The 17,349-nt window shown below is 37.0% G+C and overlaps 1 protein-coding gene across 1 annotated transcript in view; it reads right to left on the reverse strand.

Moving 5' to 3' along the window:
• The window catches only part of LOC127453885 (transforming growth factor beta-2 proprotein-like), a 67,997-nt gene that overhangs the window by 22,063 nt on the left and 28,585 nt on the right, over positions 1-17,349 (reverse strand). Inside the window, exon 2 of the mRNA XM_051720633.1 lies at positions 3,444-3,607. Coding sequence (XP_051576593.1) covers positions 3,444-3,607 — 164 coding nt within the window. The remainder of the gene's footprint in view (positions 1-3,443; positions 3,608-17,349) is intronic.

Raw genomic sequence — 17,349 nt, forward strand, 5'->3', positions numbered from 1 at the left:
TTCTCAGTTAATGTGGAATCAATCTGGCCAAACTTGTGGAAGTGAAGCATTGTTGATGACGTTTAATTTGCATCTTTGCATGCTCCTGGTCACAAGCAAGAGTGTTTGTTCTGAATATGGGTACGGTTGTGATTCGGCTGTAGGCACAAATTCTAGGAAAAATAAGTTAAGACTGAGTTACTTACATTTTAGGGGGTATTTACACTTGGTCACTTCATGCGTTTTTACTGATCGGATTGCTGTCCGATTACACTAAAAAAAACGATCTTTGCTGCTTGTTCAATTTACTTAAAGTGAACTAAAGCAACACAATTCTAGAACATTTTGTCACAACTTGATTTCATTGCATTCTATCCATTTCAATTTGTAAAATGGGAGTTTACTTAATCCATTTGAGTTGGGAATACATAAATACTTTTTGTGGTGTTAATGTAGCATTGATGAAGCTGGACAGGGGATTTCCATTTCCATTCCCATGGGACTTGATAGGGAGAGTAAATGTTAAAATGAAGTGTAATTTGATGTGTTTTTATGCAAGATGAATATAAAAGGGGAGACTTGTTCATGTTTAATGTTTTGTTATGTTGAGATTTAGAAGAATTTCTGTTATGTTGGAGTTTTGGGGATTACCGTTATTGTGTAGAGTGGAGCTTGAGCTAACAATGAGGACAGGTAGATATTGCACTTGAAACTGATCACTTGCTTCTTTGAGCAAATGTTGTGCTAACCATAGTATAATTACTCAACTACACTCTATAGTGCTTACAACCAGCATGTATTTAGCATGCTAATGTTCACTTTCACTAGTTAGTACATAAAGCGATAAAAGAGATTTATTTGAGTTACATTGGCAAGTCTAATTTTGTTGGGTTTAGCCAATTCAAGTTTTTGTGTTGAGATTACATAGTAATTTTAAGTTAAGAAAACTCATTTCAAACACGTGGAACCACTGTCCACGATTGAATCAATTCAGCCAAAGAGCAATTTTTTTGAGTGTAGGTATGCATATTACATGTACACTTGCACACCTAAGTGTGTCTCCACAACCCTCTAAGGAATCATTGGAGAATGAATTGCCTGTGACTAGTAATTGTAGTTTTTACTCATCAGATATGACATGTAAGTGTAATGCAACTATTAAAAACTGAAAGAAATATACAGTAAAGGGTTGCTCCGATACCAAACTTTTGGCTTTGGTACGATACCAGCCCTGGTACCTCGGTATCGATACTAAATCGATACTATAATCAACAAATAAAAAGCCTCAGATTTTTAATGAAAATACACAGAAAATGACGTATTTAAAAGAACTGCATAAAGTCTCACAGATACAAATTATGCATTTTCCATTTAAATATTTCTGGATTCCATGTTAGCAGTTTTAATTCAATGTCATGATCAGATGGTGTTTAATCAAATTGATATATACAGCTTTAATCAAATAATAATAATAATAATAATAATAATATATTATTATTATTATTATTATTATTTTTATTTTTTTACAAAGAAATTGAAATTAAATTTTTTGGTAAAATAAAATGCTGCACAACAGAGCTGCACAGTATTAATGAAAACATTAATGACATAAAAATCTGATTACCTGTGTCACAAGGCTGCTATGGCTGAATCACAACATGATTGTGATATTGCGTACAGATAATAATAATACAAATATTAAAACAACCATTTAATATTATATAATTGTTATTATGAGTATTATTGCTACTTTTTGAATATAAAATTTTTATACAGTAGTCATATTTTCTGTCTTCAATTTCACACATCCAGTTGAATAGAGCTTTCATTTTAGCGGGACTTTTATTTTGACAGACCTTTGATTTCTTCCATCTTACGGGTTAGTTATATCAAGCTTCCCATTAGTGCTGGGATAATCTTATCGCAACTCTTGAGCTGAAATCTCAGAGCTGCACCGGAGGAGTTCATTAAGTGTTAACAGCTGTTTATACTATAAACACAATGAATGAAAATTAAGAACCAGTAGCATGTGTTGAGTTTGTGTGAGTGTGTGTGCATGCGTGTGCCCGTGTGTGTGTGTATGTGTGAAGCAGATGAACAGAGCGACACCTCTTGTTCATTCTGTAGTGTGCAACGCATGTGACTGTATATTATTTAATTAAATTACATCCTTCTGCTGTTTAATGATCACATTTGGCCATATCCAGAGTTTTCAATTTGTCATTGATTTCAACTCAAAACTGTCACATCTTATATCGTTTTGCTAATAACAGCATACTGTAATATGGTACCGAAATTAGCAACAAGATGATATCGTTCCGTTTAAATTGTTTTGGTATTGTGATACTGCGTTAGTACCGGTAAACCGCGCAACCCTAATACAGTATGAGTGCCCCTTTAAATACTGACACATTTATTACACATTTTGTTACATATTTGTTGTTTACATGCATAATTTGTAGTATTTACATTGACTTTACATTGCTATGTAGAACAAGCACTAAAATGGTACTGTCTCTTTAAGAAAAGCCACATTTCAGCTGAAAAGAACTTAAAAATAAAAATATATATATTAAAAAATAATAAAATAATACATTTTGTTCTACCCACAGTAGAATAATAAAACAGTTCCAAAAAAAGGATCAACCACTGCATGTTGCTGAGCAATGCAAACTGAGAGCCTGTCTCAAATGTCAATTCAAAGGACCAGAACTAACTGTTGTATAATATGGTATAATCCATTTCTCATTGCAGCTTGTCTCCAAATGAACTGTCTTTGCGCAATTTTATGCATGTAAAGTGAAACCGGCATCTTCTCCTGAGTCCTAACTTGGTTAAAGTGGTAGTTAACATGAATTTCATGTCCATTTATTTATGTATTTGGCAAGTAATCTTGTAATAAGTGGGATAATGAGCATTCAGATGGCCCTTTTTGATAAATAAACAATAAACAAAAACTCAGATGCAAACTGGAGGTGAAATTCAGCTGTTTCTAGAGACTCTGCGATTTCTTCTCACAAAATAATATAATTTCAGAGCAAATCGATATTCATGTCAATTTATTTATTTTTTTCGTAGGTAGCCGTGTAATAAACTGGTTAATGTACAGCCCTGATTACCCTGTCGGGTTTATTTTGAGGTAAGAACTGGCTGACTGTACTTTACCCCTTACTTATTATTTATAAGACTTGTACTACTTTTATGATTTATTTATTTTTGCCATTTCAGAGCTTGACAGCCCCAATTCACTTTCAAAATATGGAAAAGAGTGGCAAGGATATTCTTAAAAAATACACCTTTTGTGTTCCACGGAAGAAAGAAAGTCATATAGATCTGAGCTACATGAGGGTTTGTCCTTTAACAATTGTTTAGAAAAAAATGTCTGCTGACAAGGTAGAGCTGAATGAGTGAAGTGAATTGAACTGCTAGAATGATGAAGGGATGAAGGAGAAGAGAGGACTGACCTGGTAAAGCTCAATGCGCTGCTCAGACACACGAGCCTTTGGGTTCTGCAGTCTGAAAATCCTGAGCTCGGCCTTCACCAGGTTCGAGGCGTTCTTCTCCATGGAGCTCACGTCAAACCTCAGTCTCCTGAAGTACGGGTTGTAATGCGTTGGAGAGATGACATCTGGAATACACAGTGGACACCATTACCACCAAGAGTGACGTGTGGTGCTCTATGATGGTCCATCAACTAGACCAGCACCAAACCAGCACTAACCAGCCTGGACAAGCATGGAAATTCATACTGGTCTAAGCTAGTTCTTCCAACAGGGCAAACAAATGGATCATAGGAAAAGACCTGGCATTGATATAGTGTTAACACTTGTAGTGCATTTGTAATACAGTCAAGAGTTTGGGGTCAAATAAAACATTCAATACTAGTTGCAGATCCACATTCATAAAAGTGTCTGAAAAAAATGCATGGCAGTTGTTGAATAAGGGCAAGCCTTTATGTTCTGTTGAAATTCATTTTATGTTTTGTATATTTAGGGGCGTGGAGAGCCTAATGCTGAACGCACAAAAATAATAACAGTACTTTCAATATAATAATAGTGTTTTCTCTTGAAAGGAATACTTCGGGTTTATTAAAAGTTAAGCTCAATCGACAGTATTTGTGGAATAATGTTGATTACTAAAAAAAATAAAAAAAAAATAAATAAAAAAAATGTCCCTTTAAAAATCGAGGTTACAGTGAGGCACTTACAATGGAAGTGAATGGGGCCAATTTTTGGAGGGTTTAATAGCAGAAATGTGATGATTATAATTTTATATAAGCATTAACATTAATGCTTCTGTTAAAACGGTTGTAATATTTGAGCTGTAAAGTTGTTTAAATAACCGTTTTTGTAGTCGTTTTAGGGTATTAGGGTTTACGGCATTACATTATCGTGGCAACAAAGTTGTGAAACTGTATAAAACTTCACACAGAAAAGGTTAGTAAGTGACTTTAGCACACTAAAATCATGTTAACACACATATTGTTTATGTCTTGTGGCTAAACTTTTCAAATAGCGAGTATTTTAACAGATTTTGTTTACTGATTCACCCATTCACTTCCATTGTAAGTGCCACAGTAACCCAGATTTTTACTTTCTTTTTTTAAAGGAGGGACGAGTCAAAATTATTTTTTGTGGTAATCAACGTTATGCCACAAATTCTGTCGAGCTGAACTTGCATTGAACCCAGAATATTCCTTTAAATGTCTTTTTGCTTCTCAAGTTAATTCATCTGGTTTTAAAGATGTTTTGATATTTTTACTGGAAAACAAGACAAAAATACTGAGTGTAACAGCACTGCTTTTGAAAGACGAGATCTTACAGTCCCGTGGGGGGAGCGGTCTAAGACATGGAGAAGTGATGTAGTCTCTACATTGAAAGTGTGATGAAACAACAGGGAGACACCCGTCTCGGGCTGCGCTGTCACGCGAGGGTCAGCTGGGGTCCGATCGTGCTCCATATGGTTCCTGAGTTCCGATCGTGCTCCATATGGTTCCTGAGTGAGTCCAGTTGCCCAACACTCACAGGGTACTCAAAACCATGTGTGAATGACATGTGCTTTGACAGGGCCTTGTACACACACCGCGTGTGCTGAAAACCATGTGCAGAACAGCGAGATGAGAGCGGCACCCCACACAGTAGCTCGACAAATTAACAAAGACAACCAAAGCCAGATGCACAACTGCGTAACCTACCGTCGGTGGGATATGGTAGCTGGCGGCGTGACACAGCATAAATTACAGCGAAGTGATATCGTGTGACTCACAGCGACATCCTCGGTTTACTCGAAAGCTGTCCACAGTTATGCAGGAGTCTGATTAGAGAGGACTATGCCACACCACAATGCACGTACAACTCCAACCATGTGTAACAAGCGTGCGCTTAGCATGGGCTTCGTATGCTCTATGGTCACAGAAAGAAACCATGTGTGCAGTGGTGTGATGATGTTAGACGTGTATGATGAGGCTTGAAGCACTAAATTGATCGCCTGAACGCTGCACAGAAGCCGGGGATTAGAGAAGCTTAACTTTGTTTAATAAACATACGCAAGCAGGACGTCCTGAGAGAAGAACACATCTAGCAGCTGCAGTGAGTGAAAGAAGGGCTTTGTAGAAGAATTTTCACTTCTGATTGGGTCCTGATTGCCCTGTTGGGGTTTATTTCGTGATAATGACCTTTTTGACTGTGCGTTATCCCTTACGTGTGTAGATTAGATGTGAACACAAGCCAAAAGAGCCCACGCTTCTATGAATTTCCGGTCCATGTAAGCATGTTTATTCAACTTCTGCTACTTTTAGCACTGTGAACTTCTAGAAATTAAAGTATGAAACACCGCTAAAGGTTCCTCACTGAAAAGGGATCTTAGGGTCAACAAATAACCCCCTCCTTATCAAGCATCATTTTTCAATGCATAGGTTTATTGAGTTGGCTAGAAAATGTAAAGTTTAGAGTTGGCTTTAGAGGTATATTTAGGCTTCTCAGATATTGGTTTCTGCAGCCTGATCTCATGAACATTACATGACCGTGGCAAAAATTTTGCAAAATGTAATTCCGTGCATCATTACAGGTTTCGCTGCAGTGAAATGTCCAGCGGGGAGCACCAAAAGTGCACAAAAAACTGTCGTAATCAGACAAGGTTTTTAAGGTGAATATTAGATGAATGTTTTAATGATTAAATCGCACTTCCCTAAGCTAACACTTTAGCCTAAATCACACCGACAGTGTCATAAAAACATATGAAAGGTAAACAAAACAGACATCCTTACCGTAAACCAACACCTAATCATAACTGATAGTGTTCTAAAAGCATATGTGACATGAAAAGCATATTTTCTGATGCAACCATGTCATTTCGTGTCACTTCTATGATACTCTCGTCTCAGGTGTCAGCTTGCGTGCTTGGCTGTGCTCTATCAGGTGAGCTACTACAGAAGTTCATCACATGGAATAAGTGTGTAAGTGTGGGTGAGGCTCTTTAATACAAGCGTTAACGTGTTGTTTTCAAATGATGCGTTATAGTAAAAGTGAGTAATAGTTTGAAAAATAAGTGTATATAAAGTCATAATCAGCCATTGTAGTTGTGATTTGTATGAAGGTGAATAAAAAGCACAGTTGTTGTAACCTGTTTAATTTAAATTTCACCAGGAAACTGCGGCAAAACACTGAATGCAGCACATAAAAGTCAGTTTGCGAGAAAATTTAGTAGTAGTAATGTACATTCTAGGTTTCTGTGTTCTTTATAGCGCCAGTGCATAGGCTGATTCCCTAGACAGCTGAAGAATACAATTCTTTGTCTGACTTTGTAGGTTCTCACTTTTAAAAGCGTAGAAGAACATGCTAGGCTGTTTAAAAAAATGTGTCCCATTGTGATGGAAAGTTGTCTAAGGGCACCTAAACACTAGAGTTAAAACTGGTTGTATTCTTGCTTGATTTCAAATTGGCACATCTCTTTTTCATGCCCTCAAAACACATCATGCACTTTCCTATCCGTCAAAAGCTCTATCAGAGCTTTCCTTAGGGTATAGATGCCACAGTGGTTTTCAGTAGATCAACTGGTAGAGCATGGTGCTAACCACGGCAAAGTAATTCCCAGGGAATACACAACATATTCTCATGACAACTTGCAATAATTTGTACGATATTTCAAAATTGTAAGATCTCGTACGACTTGGCAAGTACAAAAAGGTAAGACGTCTATTCCCATAGAGACCAACCAATCAACAAACAGCATTTCAAATCAAAACAATACTGGCATCAAATTTTAGCTACCCTCCTATCCAACACATTATTTTAAGAAAGGAAACTTGAACAACATGAATGTGAACAAATTGTGTTACTCATTCCAAAACCTAGAATTAGCATTTTCATGCCATGGGTTCCTTTGGGATTTTCCTATGGGTTTTTATAATGGCAATTTTGGATTTATGAGTAAATAAGGTCTGTGGTAAACATTACTTGCAGATACTTGCATGTTTTGTTCTTCAACATAAATTACACAGTCATACCCCAATAAATATGTTGCTAACAAGTTGCTAGAAAAGGACAACAGTGGTTTTCCATTTCGTCAGACACGTACACTCACATGCTTGTGGTAGTTGTAGTTCTTATTTGTTTTAGTTCTTAAAACACGGCAGCTTTAAAATTCATGTTTGAGGTATGACTGTGTATAATTTATGTTATAGAACAAAACATCCAAGGATCAAGTAATGTTTACCACAGACCTTATTTACCCATTAATTGAAAAACCCCATTATAAAAACCCATAGGAAATTCTTGAGGGAACCCATGTCCAGTTAACCTTCTGGATTCACCAACAAATTGACGTCACAGCTGAACAGCTCAATACAAATGACTGATAAATTGTAACACGCTTCCTTTGTCTCGTTCCAAACCCTAATGATTTCTTTCTTTGACAGTACATAAAAGTTATTTTCCTATTAAAATCATGGTTAGATTTAGTGTTGGGTAAGGGGTTACACTTAGAAAAACTCGTAAGAACGTGATTCATTTGTGTTTTTACTTTTTATGGGAGAAAAAGTCATAATTCAATTTCATGCAATTTCACCAACTCATCCCATTATTACAACTTCCAACGAGACCAGGTTGGAATACACAAAATTAAAACATTTACATCTTGCATGTGTTACCGGTCCTACTCATCCCGCCCTGTGCGGTGATCCCCAGCATTGGAGTCGGATGTGCTAGCAAGGAGGCTATAAATGCCATGGCCTCTAGCCTTGGTCGCAAGTGCGTCTCTTAAAGGGGTCATGTCATGAGGAATCAAATTTTCCTTGATATTTTGACATATAAGTGGTCATTCAACTATAAAAACATACTGTAAATTTCAAAATTCAAAAGTTAATCCCCAATGCAGTAAAAGCATTTATTTAAACCATGCTGCCAAAACACTACATTCTACTTCTGCGTCTTCCCTACATCACTTGGGGTACTCATTAATTCAAGATGGCCTCTACAGCAACAACATCGATGCCTATTTTAAAATCATCGCACCCATGGCCCCACCCACTAGTGCTCACTTGGCTCGTAAACAGAGACAGAGAGAAGGACAAAAGGCCTACTGTCTGTGGTCTAACTACTCCTGAACACAAAAGGGGACCCATCTGGACTTTTTGAATTATTTATGTTATACAAACATGTACTATACAGATGTTTTGGCATGCTTTTAAAAGACGCAGTGTCAAGTTTCAACTCTGAAGAGAAGATGCGTTTCATCAGCTGCTGTGGCTCCTGTTGTTTTGTTGCTTAAACTGCTCAACAAACTGTTCATTCACCTATCAACGCTATTTTTAATTGTTGATGTATGTAAACACGCACTAGATAGACGTCTTTGACCATTTTGATTTGTTTCCGGCGATGTGCACTTCAGTGCAGGATGATAAACTGGATGTGTGCGTCTTGTGAAGCAGTCATAAAATGAAGGAATTGTCACTGAAGGATATGGGACAGTTAAAAACACTATTGGACCAGATCAAAAACGTAAACAGTTCCATTCATTAAAATTTCAAATGTCATGATTGTTTATGATGCTGAAACGCATGTTTATGATGTCTACACTGGGCGCGTCCTTTGATGTGACGCGACGGCTTGAGGTTGTCAACACCGTGCACGTCGATACGAACTTTCTGAAACGTTTCTATGTGTTGTTGGCAGTAGTAGCGCCAGCGCAACATGGAACTGGACACTTGTTTGTTTACTGTTGGAGTGACGCACCGCAACGCACGCTTCCATGGTAGACAGCATCATTGATTATAGCGTCTGGTGTAGACAGAGTGTGAGTGTTAACAATTGTGCTTGAGATGAATAGTGTAATACATTCGGATGCAATGTGTTGGATGTGCATTATGTGTAAACCGTGAAATGTAAATTTCTAATGTTTTGGTGCTTGATTTTTCTCTTCCGATTGAGTTTAAAAAATGGCTGAATTTGAGGGGATGTATGCTGTAAGTCAATCATAACAGAGGTCCTTTACATTGAAGTTTAAAGGAGGCAAAAATCAAGCTTTTCAGAAAGATGGTCAGAGACAGGGTGGAAAATTAGCGTATATTACAAAATTAGGATTTAAAACTTTACTAACATTATCAGTGGACCTCAGGGAAGATAATAATACTATAAAAAAGGGCATTTCATGACCACTTTAAGGCCAGGACAGTGAGGTTTACACACTGCACAACTATCACGTACCATCTGGCTACCGTTACACTCACCCCTCTAAACCTCACTTTCATCCGGGTCACAGCACAGGTAGTGTCACCGGTCTTACTCAACCCGCCCCGAGCAGGATTCGAACAAGCCGAAGTTGGATGCGCTAGCAAGGAGGCAATAAAAGTCATCGCCTCTAGCCTCGGTTGCTAGTGCGTCTCTTAAGGCCAGGAGAGTGAGGTTTACACACTGCACAGCTATCACGTACCATCTGGCTACCGTTACACATGTACTATAAATTGGTTTGGATGAGGGCATCAGCCAAATGCATAAATGTAAATGTAATGCTCAATATCTCAGTCTCCAAAAGTCAAAAGATGCTGGTCTACAAATCCACCTACTTCCCTATTCTTCCTCTAGGCTCTATTTTCGTGACCGTGCTAGGAACAGCGCTATGCGCAATGACCGTGAACTACATCTTATCCAATTTTCGTGAGAGTGCTAATTCTAACTGCAATTTTTGTGCTAGTGCAAAGCGCAAGTGGGCGTAGGTGGGAGTGTTTGCGCTATCTCTGGGTGTTTGAGCGCAAACTGTAGGTGTATTGAATGTAAATTAAGTGCAGCAAAGTGCAAAATGCCGTTTTCCTAAGAAATAGGTTGTTGCGCTAAGATGTCTGAGAACCACGTCTAAAGTCTAAAATCAGTTCCTGAATTTGCAGTTTGGGGATTTCTCCAGCAGATGATATCAATGAGCTTTTGATCACTTTTAATACTAGCCATGATTTGTGTGCCGTAGATCAATATAATTAATAATAATAATAAATTTAATAATAAATAATTTATTTTGTATAGTGCCTTTCCAAAGTTCAAGGACGCTGTATAGAAATTAAACATAAAACATAACAAACACATAACAAATATACATTACAAAACAATAAACAATGGGAGAGATGCAAAGCATGTTTCAAGCATTCTGTAACACCGTCAAGACCGCAGGTGAGACACAAAAGTGCTCACAGGATGAGAGAAAACTGTCACAGAGCAGGGAATTCCTCATAGCAGGAGGAAACACAAACATGCTCGGTAGTATTTCACCACTAAACACTATAGTACTGGAATGATGGAAGACAAATGCGAGAGAGATCACACAAAGGATGAAGTTATTGTGCAAAAGAACGTAAGACACAATGGTCCATATGTCTATTCTTCTAATGCACTGCATACAGCTCATTTACACTGCAAACCTCTTGAATAGGCTGTCTTCATTTATATCAACGTTGCTTGACAGGAAATGGACTTTATAATAGGACACAGACGGTGCAATAACCAGAGAAAAGCCTCAGAATTCAATTGCACTTGACCCAGCCCTAATCCACTTGCGCCTGCACGAAAATATCAAATTCATGGCCAAACAAACTGACTTTGTGCATAGTGTATTGCATAGTGCTGTGATAGTCCTCTATTTCTCTTTTCTTCCCTCTAGTTCAAGTGTGATCGCATTAAAAGAGGAGAACTAACTAACCTAACACTAACACTCTTTATGACCAGCTGTACAGAAGGGCCAAGACTAGCGCACTTCTCCCAAGCTTCCTTCATCCATCAACAGAAAAAGTCACACAATGAGTCAGCATAAGGAGAAGTGTTTGCATGAACTTCCCCCGACTTGACTCTATGAATGGCTCTGCTGTGCTGGGCTTTGAGCAGGTTCACTGAAAACCACACTGCACTCTTCTGAGTGTACACACAACAGAAGGCATGCGAGCGAGTGCACACATACAGATAATGATACTTCTAATCTCCACACACCACAGCTTCCTGACACCCTTCAATCCAATGGGGAATATGGGCTGACTCAGGAAGCAAACCTTTGATTTACAGAGATTCGGTAGCAGAGACTGCGTAACCACTGATTTATACAACTTGACATCAAAAATGATTGGCCACATGTGGTGCCGCTGTGGTCTAAACAAACTTCTGCAGCAGAACCAGATTAAACTACGCAGAAATTATGTCATGTGGAGAAGAAAGCGAATGTAACGGGCTAATCGTTGCAGTATGACTACAATATCATTTAATATTATTTCATAATATTATAATAACAAGCCACATATTTCATATTATATAACAATAAGTTCCTTGAATCTGATTGGATGAGAGGCGTTACAAGAGTGCTGAATGCTAATGTTCTGAGAGAAAAGGCCTTCATTCCTGAAACAATTATACAATTCATAAATAAACTAAATCTATTTAATTCGCTGTAGCAATAAAACAAGTTCATCAAAGTATGTGAACATGTTGTGATTTAGGTAAATATAAGGCTACTTACTGTACATGTTGTCAGCCATGCAGAGAGAAAATAAATAATGGACATGCTGTATGCTTGCTCTTGAGTCACTTAAATAAAATATATATACTGTATATATATATATATATATATATATATATATATATATTTGCCAGAAAATCATCAAATTAATAAATAATTACTCGCTTGACCAAACCCTAGGCAATATAACCGACCCTTTACAGATGCTTTTTCATAAGGTGTTCCATTTTCATAGCTTATGAAATATGATTATTTACTGTAAACAATACTGTCAAACATATGGTCAAAGCATCATACAGATTGGAAAGGACTTTTTCACTCACATACCAAATATATTGAGTAAAAGCCCAGAGAAAAAACCCCAGAGTTTACATGTTTTTGTCGTGTTTCTCTTGTAACTTAATAAAACATAAAAAGAATTTAAGAACAGCAAATGCTTCCAATTAAAAACGAACCCAAATACAATGGGGATTTTCTCCTCTTTTCTCCTCAATTTGGAATGCCCAATTCCCAATGCGTTCTAAGTCCTTGTGGTGGCGTAGTGACTCGCCTCAATCCGGGTGGCGGAGGATGAATCTCAGTTGCCTCCACGTCTGAGACCGTCAATCCGTGCATCTTATCATGTGGCTTGTTGAGCGTGTTACCGTGGAGACCTAGCACGTGTGGAGGCTTCACGCTATTCTCCACAGCATCCACGCACAACTCACCACGCGCCCCACCGAAAGCGAGAACCACATTATAGCGACCATGAGGAGGTTAACCCAACTTGACTCTACCCACCCTAGCAACCGGGCCAATTTGGTTGCTTAGGAGACCTGGCTGGAGTAACTCAGCACGCCCTGGATTTGAACTTGCGACTCCAGGTGTGGTAGTCAGCGTCTTTACTTGCTGAGCTACCCAGGCCCCTGCTGCTGCATAGATCTTAAAATAATCTTAGAGAAAATGCGAGGCTACCTCAGATATCTTTTCTTTTTTTTAAGCTGTTGTGCTTACTTTTTTGGGAGTGGTGCGCGTCAGGTAATGGCATGTTCGGCGCAGAAGTTTAAGTCAGCCTTTAAGCTGCCTTTTCGCCCCCTTGTGGAAGTTGTGATAAACTTTCAATTTTCTTGCAAAGGATTGTAATGTTGCAGGGGATAAGGCACTCACAAATCGGCATGTCAGAGCATGCAGTCCCATATGGAAAGTTAATCTTTTTTTTATAAAGCTTTGAATAAAGTCAGCAAAGCTGTAAGTTTCGAATTACTCTGTGTGATGTTGTTGAGATGGATAAATTCAATTGGTTTCATGATTATTATAAACTATTTTTTATTAGTCATTTTTTAATCATTTTTCATTTATTAAGAATTTTTATTGTTGTAATTATTACTACTTTCGCCCGTTTTTATCATTACGATGATAATTAACAGCAACAACAGCACCACCAACAACAATAATATTCAGCAAATATAACTACAAATTCATAGATACTATTTATATTTGAAGGCTTTGCATGTGCAGAAATAAATGACTAATGTTCACATTTAATCACACGTTTAATTACAAAAGCCTTTTATTATATATTTGCAATGTTAATGATAATTTCTAACTACACTCTTCACCATCCAGTCTGCCAAAGTACCTGGAGTTTAGAATAAAGTTTCAAAAAAATCATTACTATTTCTCACTTTGTGCTCATAACTTTGAATGAATACATCACATCCGATCGGGCGTCTGCATGCAGTCTATTTGCACAAGTTGAAATAGTTTTTGCATCCAAAGCTCAAACTGGATCCGAAATTAGATTCTGCATGCACGAAAAAAAACAACTCTCTGTTAGAAATGAATGACTTCCGGTCTATTGTCTCTCATTTGTTGGATGCAGTGAAAAAGTAGCTTTAGAGAATGACTATGAATAACTTTTCCCTTTATAACAAGTTTGTAGCTATGTTCTTTCTGCACAACAACGTGCCACTTATTAAAAGCATAGTTCATTCAAAAAAATTATAATTCTCTCATCTACTCACCCATATGCCGTATCAAGAACTGAAATTTTGGTCTGTTTTTCACCGAAAGCAATTGTATGGCTTCAGAAGACATGGATTAAGCCACTCGAGTCATATGGATCACTTTTAAGCTGCCTTTATGTCCTTTTTGGAGCTTGAAAATGTTGTACCCCATTGACGTGCATTGTCTTCATTTTTGGGTGAACTATTCCTTAAACAACAAATAGGCTGAAAATGAACTATTTTGGATACTAAATATCTCTTGAATTTCCATTGCTCTCTGCTACCAATAATTTGCTACAAAAAACATATTGTGGTTGGCACAATGTTTATCTTCACAGCAAGTGATCCCATAATTTAATTTAGTCTGGCTTGTACTGTAGTAGTAGAATACTGAAGATTAAATTGTTTGGATGCACAGCCTTTGACATCAAACAAAAATGGTAAAAGAAATGGTTTGTGTCTCCTCCATATTAAATGGTGATAAACCTACTGATTTTGTTTACCCAACTATACTATCAGAAGAGACTTGAGGCCCATTTTGGGGTTACGATCCACCAGTTGAAATCCACTGCTGAATGAGAAGAGTATAAGGTCATGTGACATAGCTTTTGTGACTATTTTTGCAGAATTAGAATGTACAGCCTGTCGTGGCACGTATGACCCACTAAAATATGACTTTATAGGCAGTTTAAAAGGCAAAACTAACACTCCCAGCTGGGCGTATTTTCTTTAACATCACGCAAGAATAAAATATCTTGCAAAGGCTTTTTATTCCCATTTAAGGATTATTACGGGGTTACATAAGGTCTTTGATAGCACCTTGTTACCAATCATGCAAAATTATGTAATATAAGATAATGTTACCATTTATCAACGAAATGAGATAACTTTGGGAAAGATTAGTCGGATCTACTGCCGAATTTGAACCCAGCTGAACCCGATATGAAGCGAACACAAAAAGTTATAGATGTGATGAATGATTCACATCTTACACACACACACAAACACACACACACACACACACACACACACACACACTTAATACACACTAATAATAACAAAGAGCCTTTTTTATGTTCTCGTAAATCACTCGTCCGGCTTGCCATTGCAAACACTTGGATATTAAAGTCAGCAAGTCTTCATGAGTGAGGAGCACTTGTGATGTGCCAGAAAAACTGTACAGCTGCCTGATCTCACAAGAGCTTCCTTCCTGAGAGGAAAGATTTCACTCTCTCTTCCTGTGAGCACATCACAAAGCCTCACTGTGGCGGACGACCGTCGTTTGGTCACTGACAATGCTTATCTGTCACTTACACACAGTTCCCAACACATACACTGCAAAACATTTTCTTAATCAGCAAATCTATCTTGTTACCAGTTTTAAATATCTTGTCCTAATCCTTCTGTACAACGTGGGTAACAAACCATTATTATCATTCTGAAATCACATGATGCATATTAAATGGCAATAAAATGGTGCTAACACTTTACATGAATGTTCCCTTTGTTAAGGGTTTATAAAGGGGCTCATAAATGGCTAATAATTAAGTTACAAATGCATTATAAATAATTAATATATGGTTATAACAACATAAAAAGAGTGACTCATGTAGTACTTGCCAAACAGTGACCTCAAATGTAATAAATGCTTAATAACACTTGTTCAACATTAATAACCTATGTAAATGTACCATAATGCAAAGTGGACACACATGGAGAATTTATTAAGTTGTTGCCAGCATTAGAAAGCTATGTACATAAAGTTCAGTATGGTTTAATGGTCATCAGGCTTTATTACATGATATATGCTGTGAATGAGCACAGTGTTTTTGTAGAAGACTTTAGGTAACTAAGACTAGGTCAGTTGGGACAGCACTCAGAGTAGCACCATTCTTTTTGCATCACCGTGACAAGTGACAACACACGTGTGACAAGAAGACAATACAGTAATGAATATAAACACAAAGTGGACTGTCGTAAAATGACATAACCCCTCCTTTTAATCTCACTATAATAGTCTATTTTTGCTGCATTGTGATATAATTCATGAATTGGGGCATTTTATGTTTTTGATTGATATAATAATGAACTGTATTTATTAAATATTTATAACAAGTTAAAATGCTAACTATTTTGCAGGAATAGCAAGAAAGTTGCCCTTCATGCTTTTATTCATGTTTTTGATTTATAATACATTTGTAAATAGCTTATTAGTCATGAATTAACCCCTTCATAAACCCTTAACAAAGGCAATATTAATGTAATGTGTTCCCAAAATGGTTAATAATAAACGGCTGACTTTGAAAATAACCAATAAAATTGTTTTACTTGGTCACACTGCATTTTGCCGTACATTTTATAGTATTTTTCTGGCAATGTGCACTGTGTGAAATGCTGCACATTTTTGCTCTGGAGAACTGCTTTTAGAAAAGCATTTTTCACCCATCATAAAATATGATTCACATTTGCTAGTGAGTCAACTTCATTCTAAAATATTTAGAGTCATATAAATTATTTGTATGTTATGAGGAATTGCTAAATTGTGTTTGTTGCCTAGAAGTAACTTTGTGCAACAGTGGAGTTACTGTGGATGTTGTGGATATGAATGCAATGATTGCAGCCACTATAGAGAATATAGCAGTTATCGTATGTCATAGTATGGTTTTCATTTAGATTTTTTTATAGAATCTACCTTTTTAGTATTTACTCTGTAAATGAAGTTAACCTAGAAGCCAATTCTATTATTTTCTGTTATTTGACAGTTAGTTTTTATTCTGTCATCAGCAAAGTATTTCATTAATTTCTTTCCACTGTTGCTTAAACAATACCCATAGGCCCAAAAAGTTAAGAAATACTCAAAAAGTTCAAAAGGCCCAGTTGAGCCAGGACTCAAAACCGAGCTTCTTACTGTGAGGTGACAGTGCTAACCACTGAGCCCCCGTGCTGCCATGTTTTTATTTTATTTATTTTTTATAACTTGCAATAGAGGGTCATGAAAAGATTGAGAATTATAATTGTGAGATTTCGTAATTCGTAAGGTAGGCTCAGTCATGTTTTCAGAGAATATATATATAAGGGGTTTTAATTTCTTAGTTTAATGTCATTTTGTTATTTTTGTGGGGCTTGAAGTAAAAAATGTCATGTGGTGTAACCGTTCTGCATTTATGTTAGTTAAATTAACAAAATAAGGCCTCAAATCATTCGCGTTGAAAATTAGCACACCCCAGAGGTAATCGAGTAGAAATATTTATATGAAAATAAAAGCACTTCACATAGCACATAAATGGACAAGTCATATATCAAATGAAAGCTCTCACTCTCAGTAATATGACTGTATAGATACAGTTTTGTTGCCCTAATACCACAGTTCGAAATATTTTCAAAAGTGTCACAAAGTGAA

Source organism: Myxocyprinus asiaticus, chromosome 16 (assembly GCF_019703515.2).
Source record: "Myxocyprinus asiaticus isolate MX2 ecotype Aquarium Trade chromosome 16, UBuf_Myxa_2, whole genome shotgun sequence".
Taxonomy (NCBI): Eukaryota; Metazoa; Chordata; class Actinopteri; order Cypriniformes; family Catostomidae; genus Myxocyprinus; species Myxocyprinus asiaticus.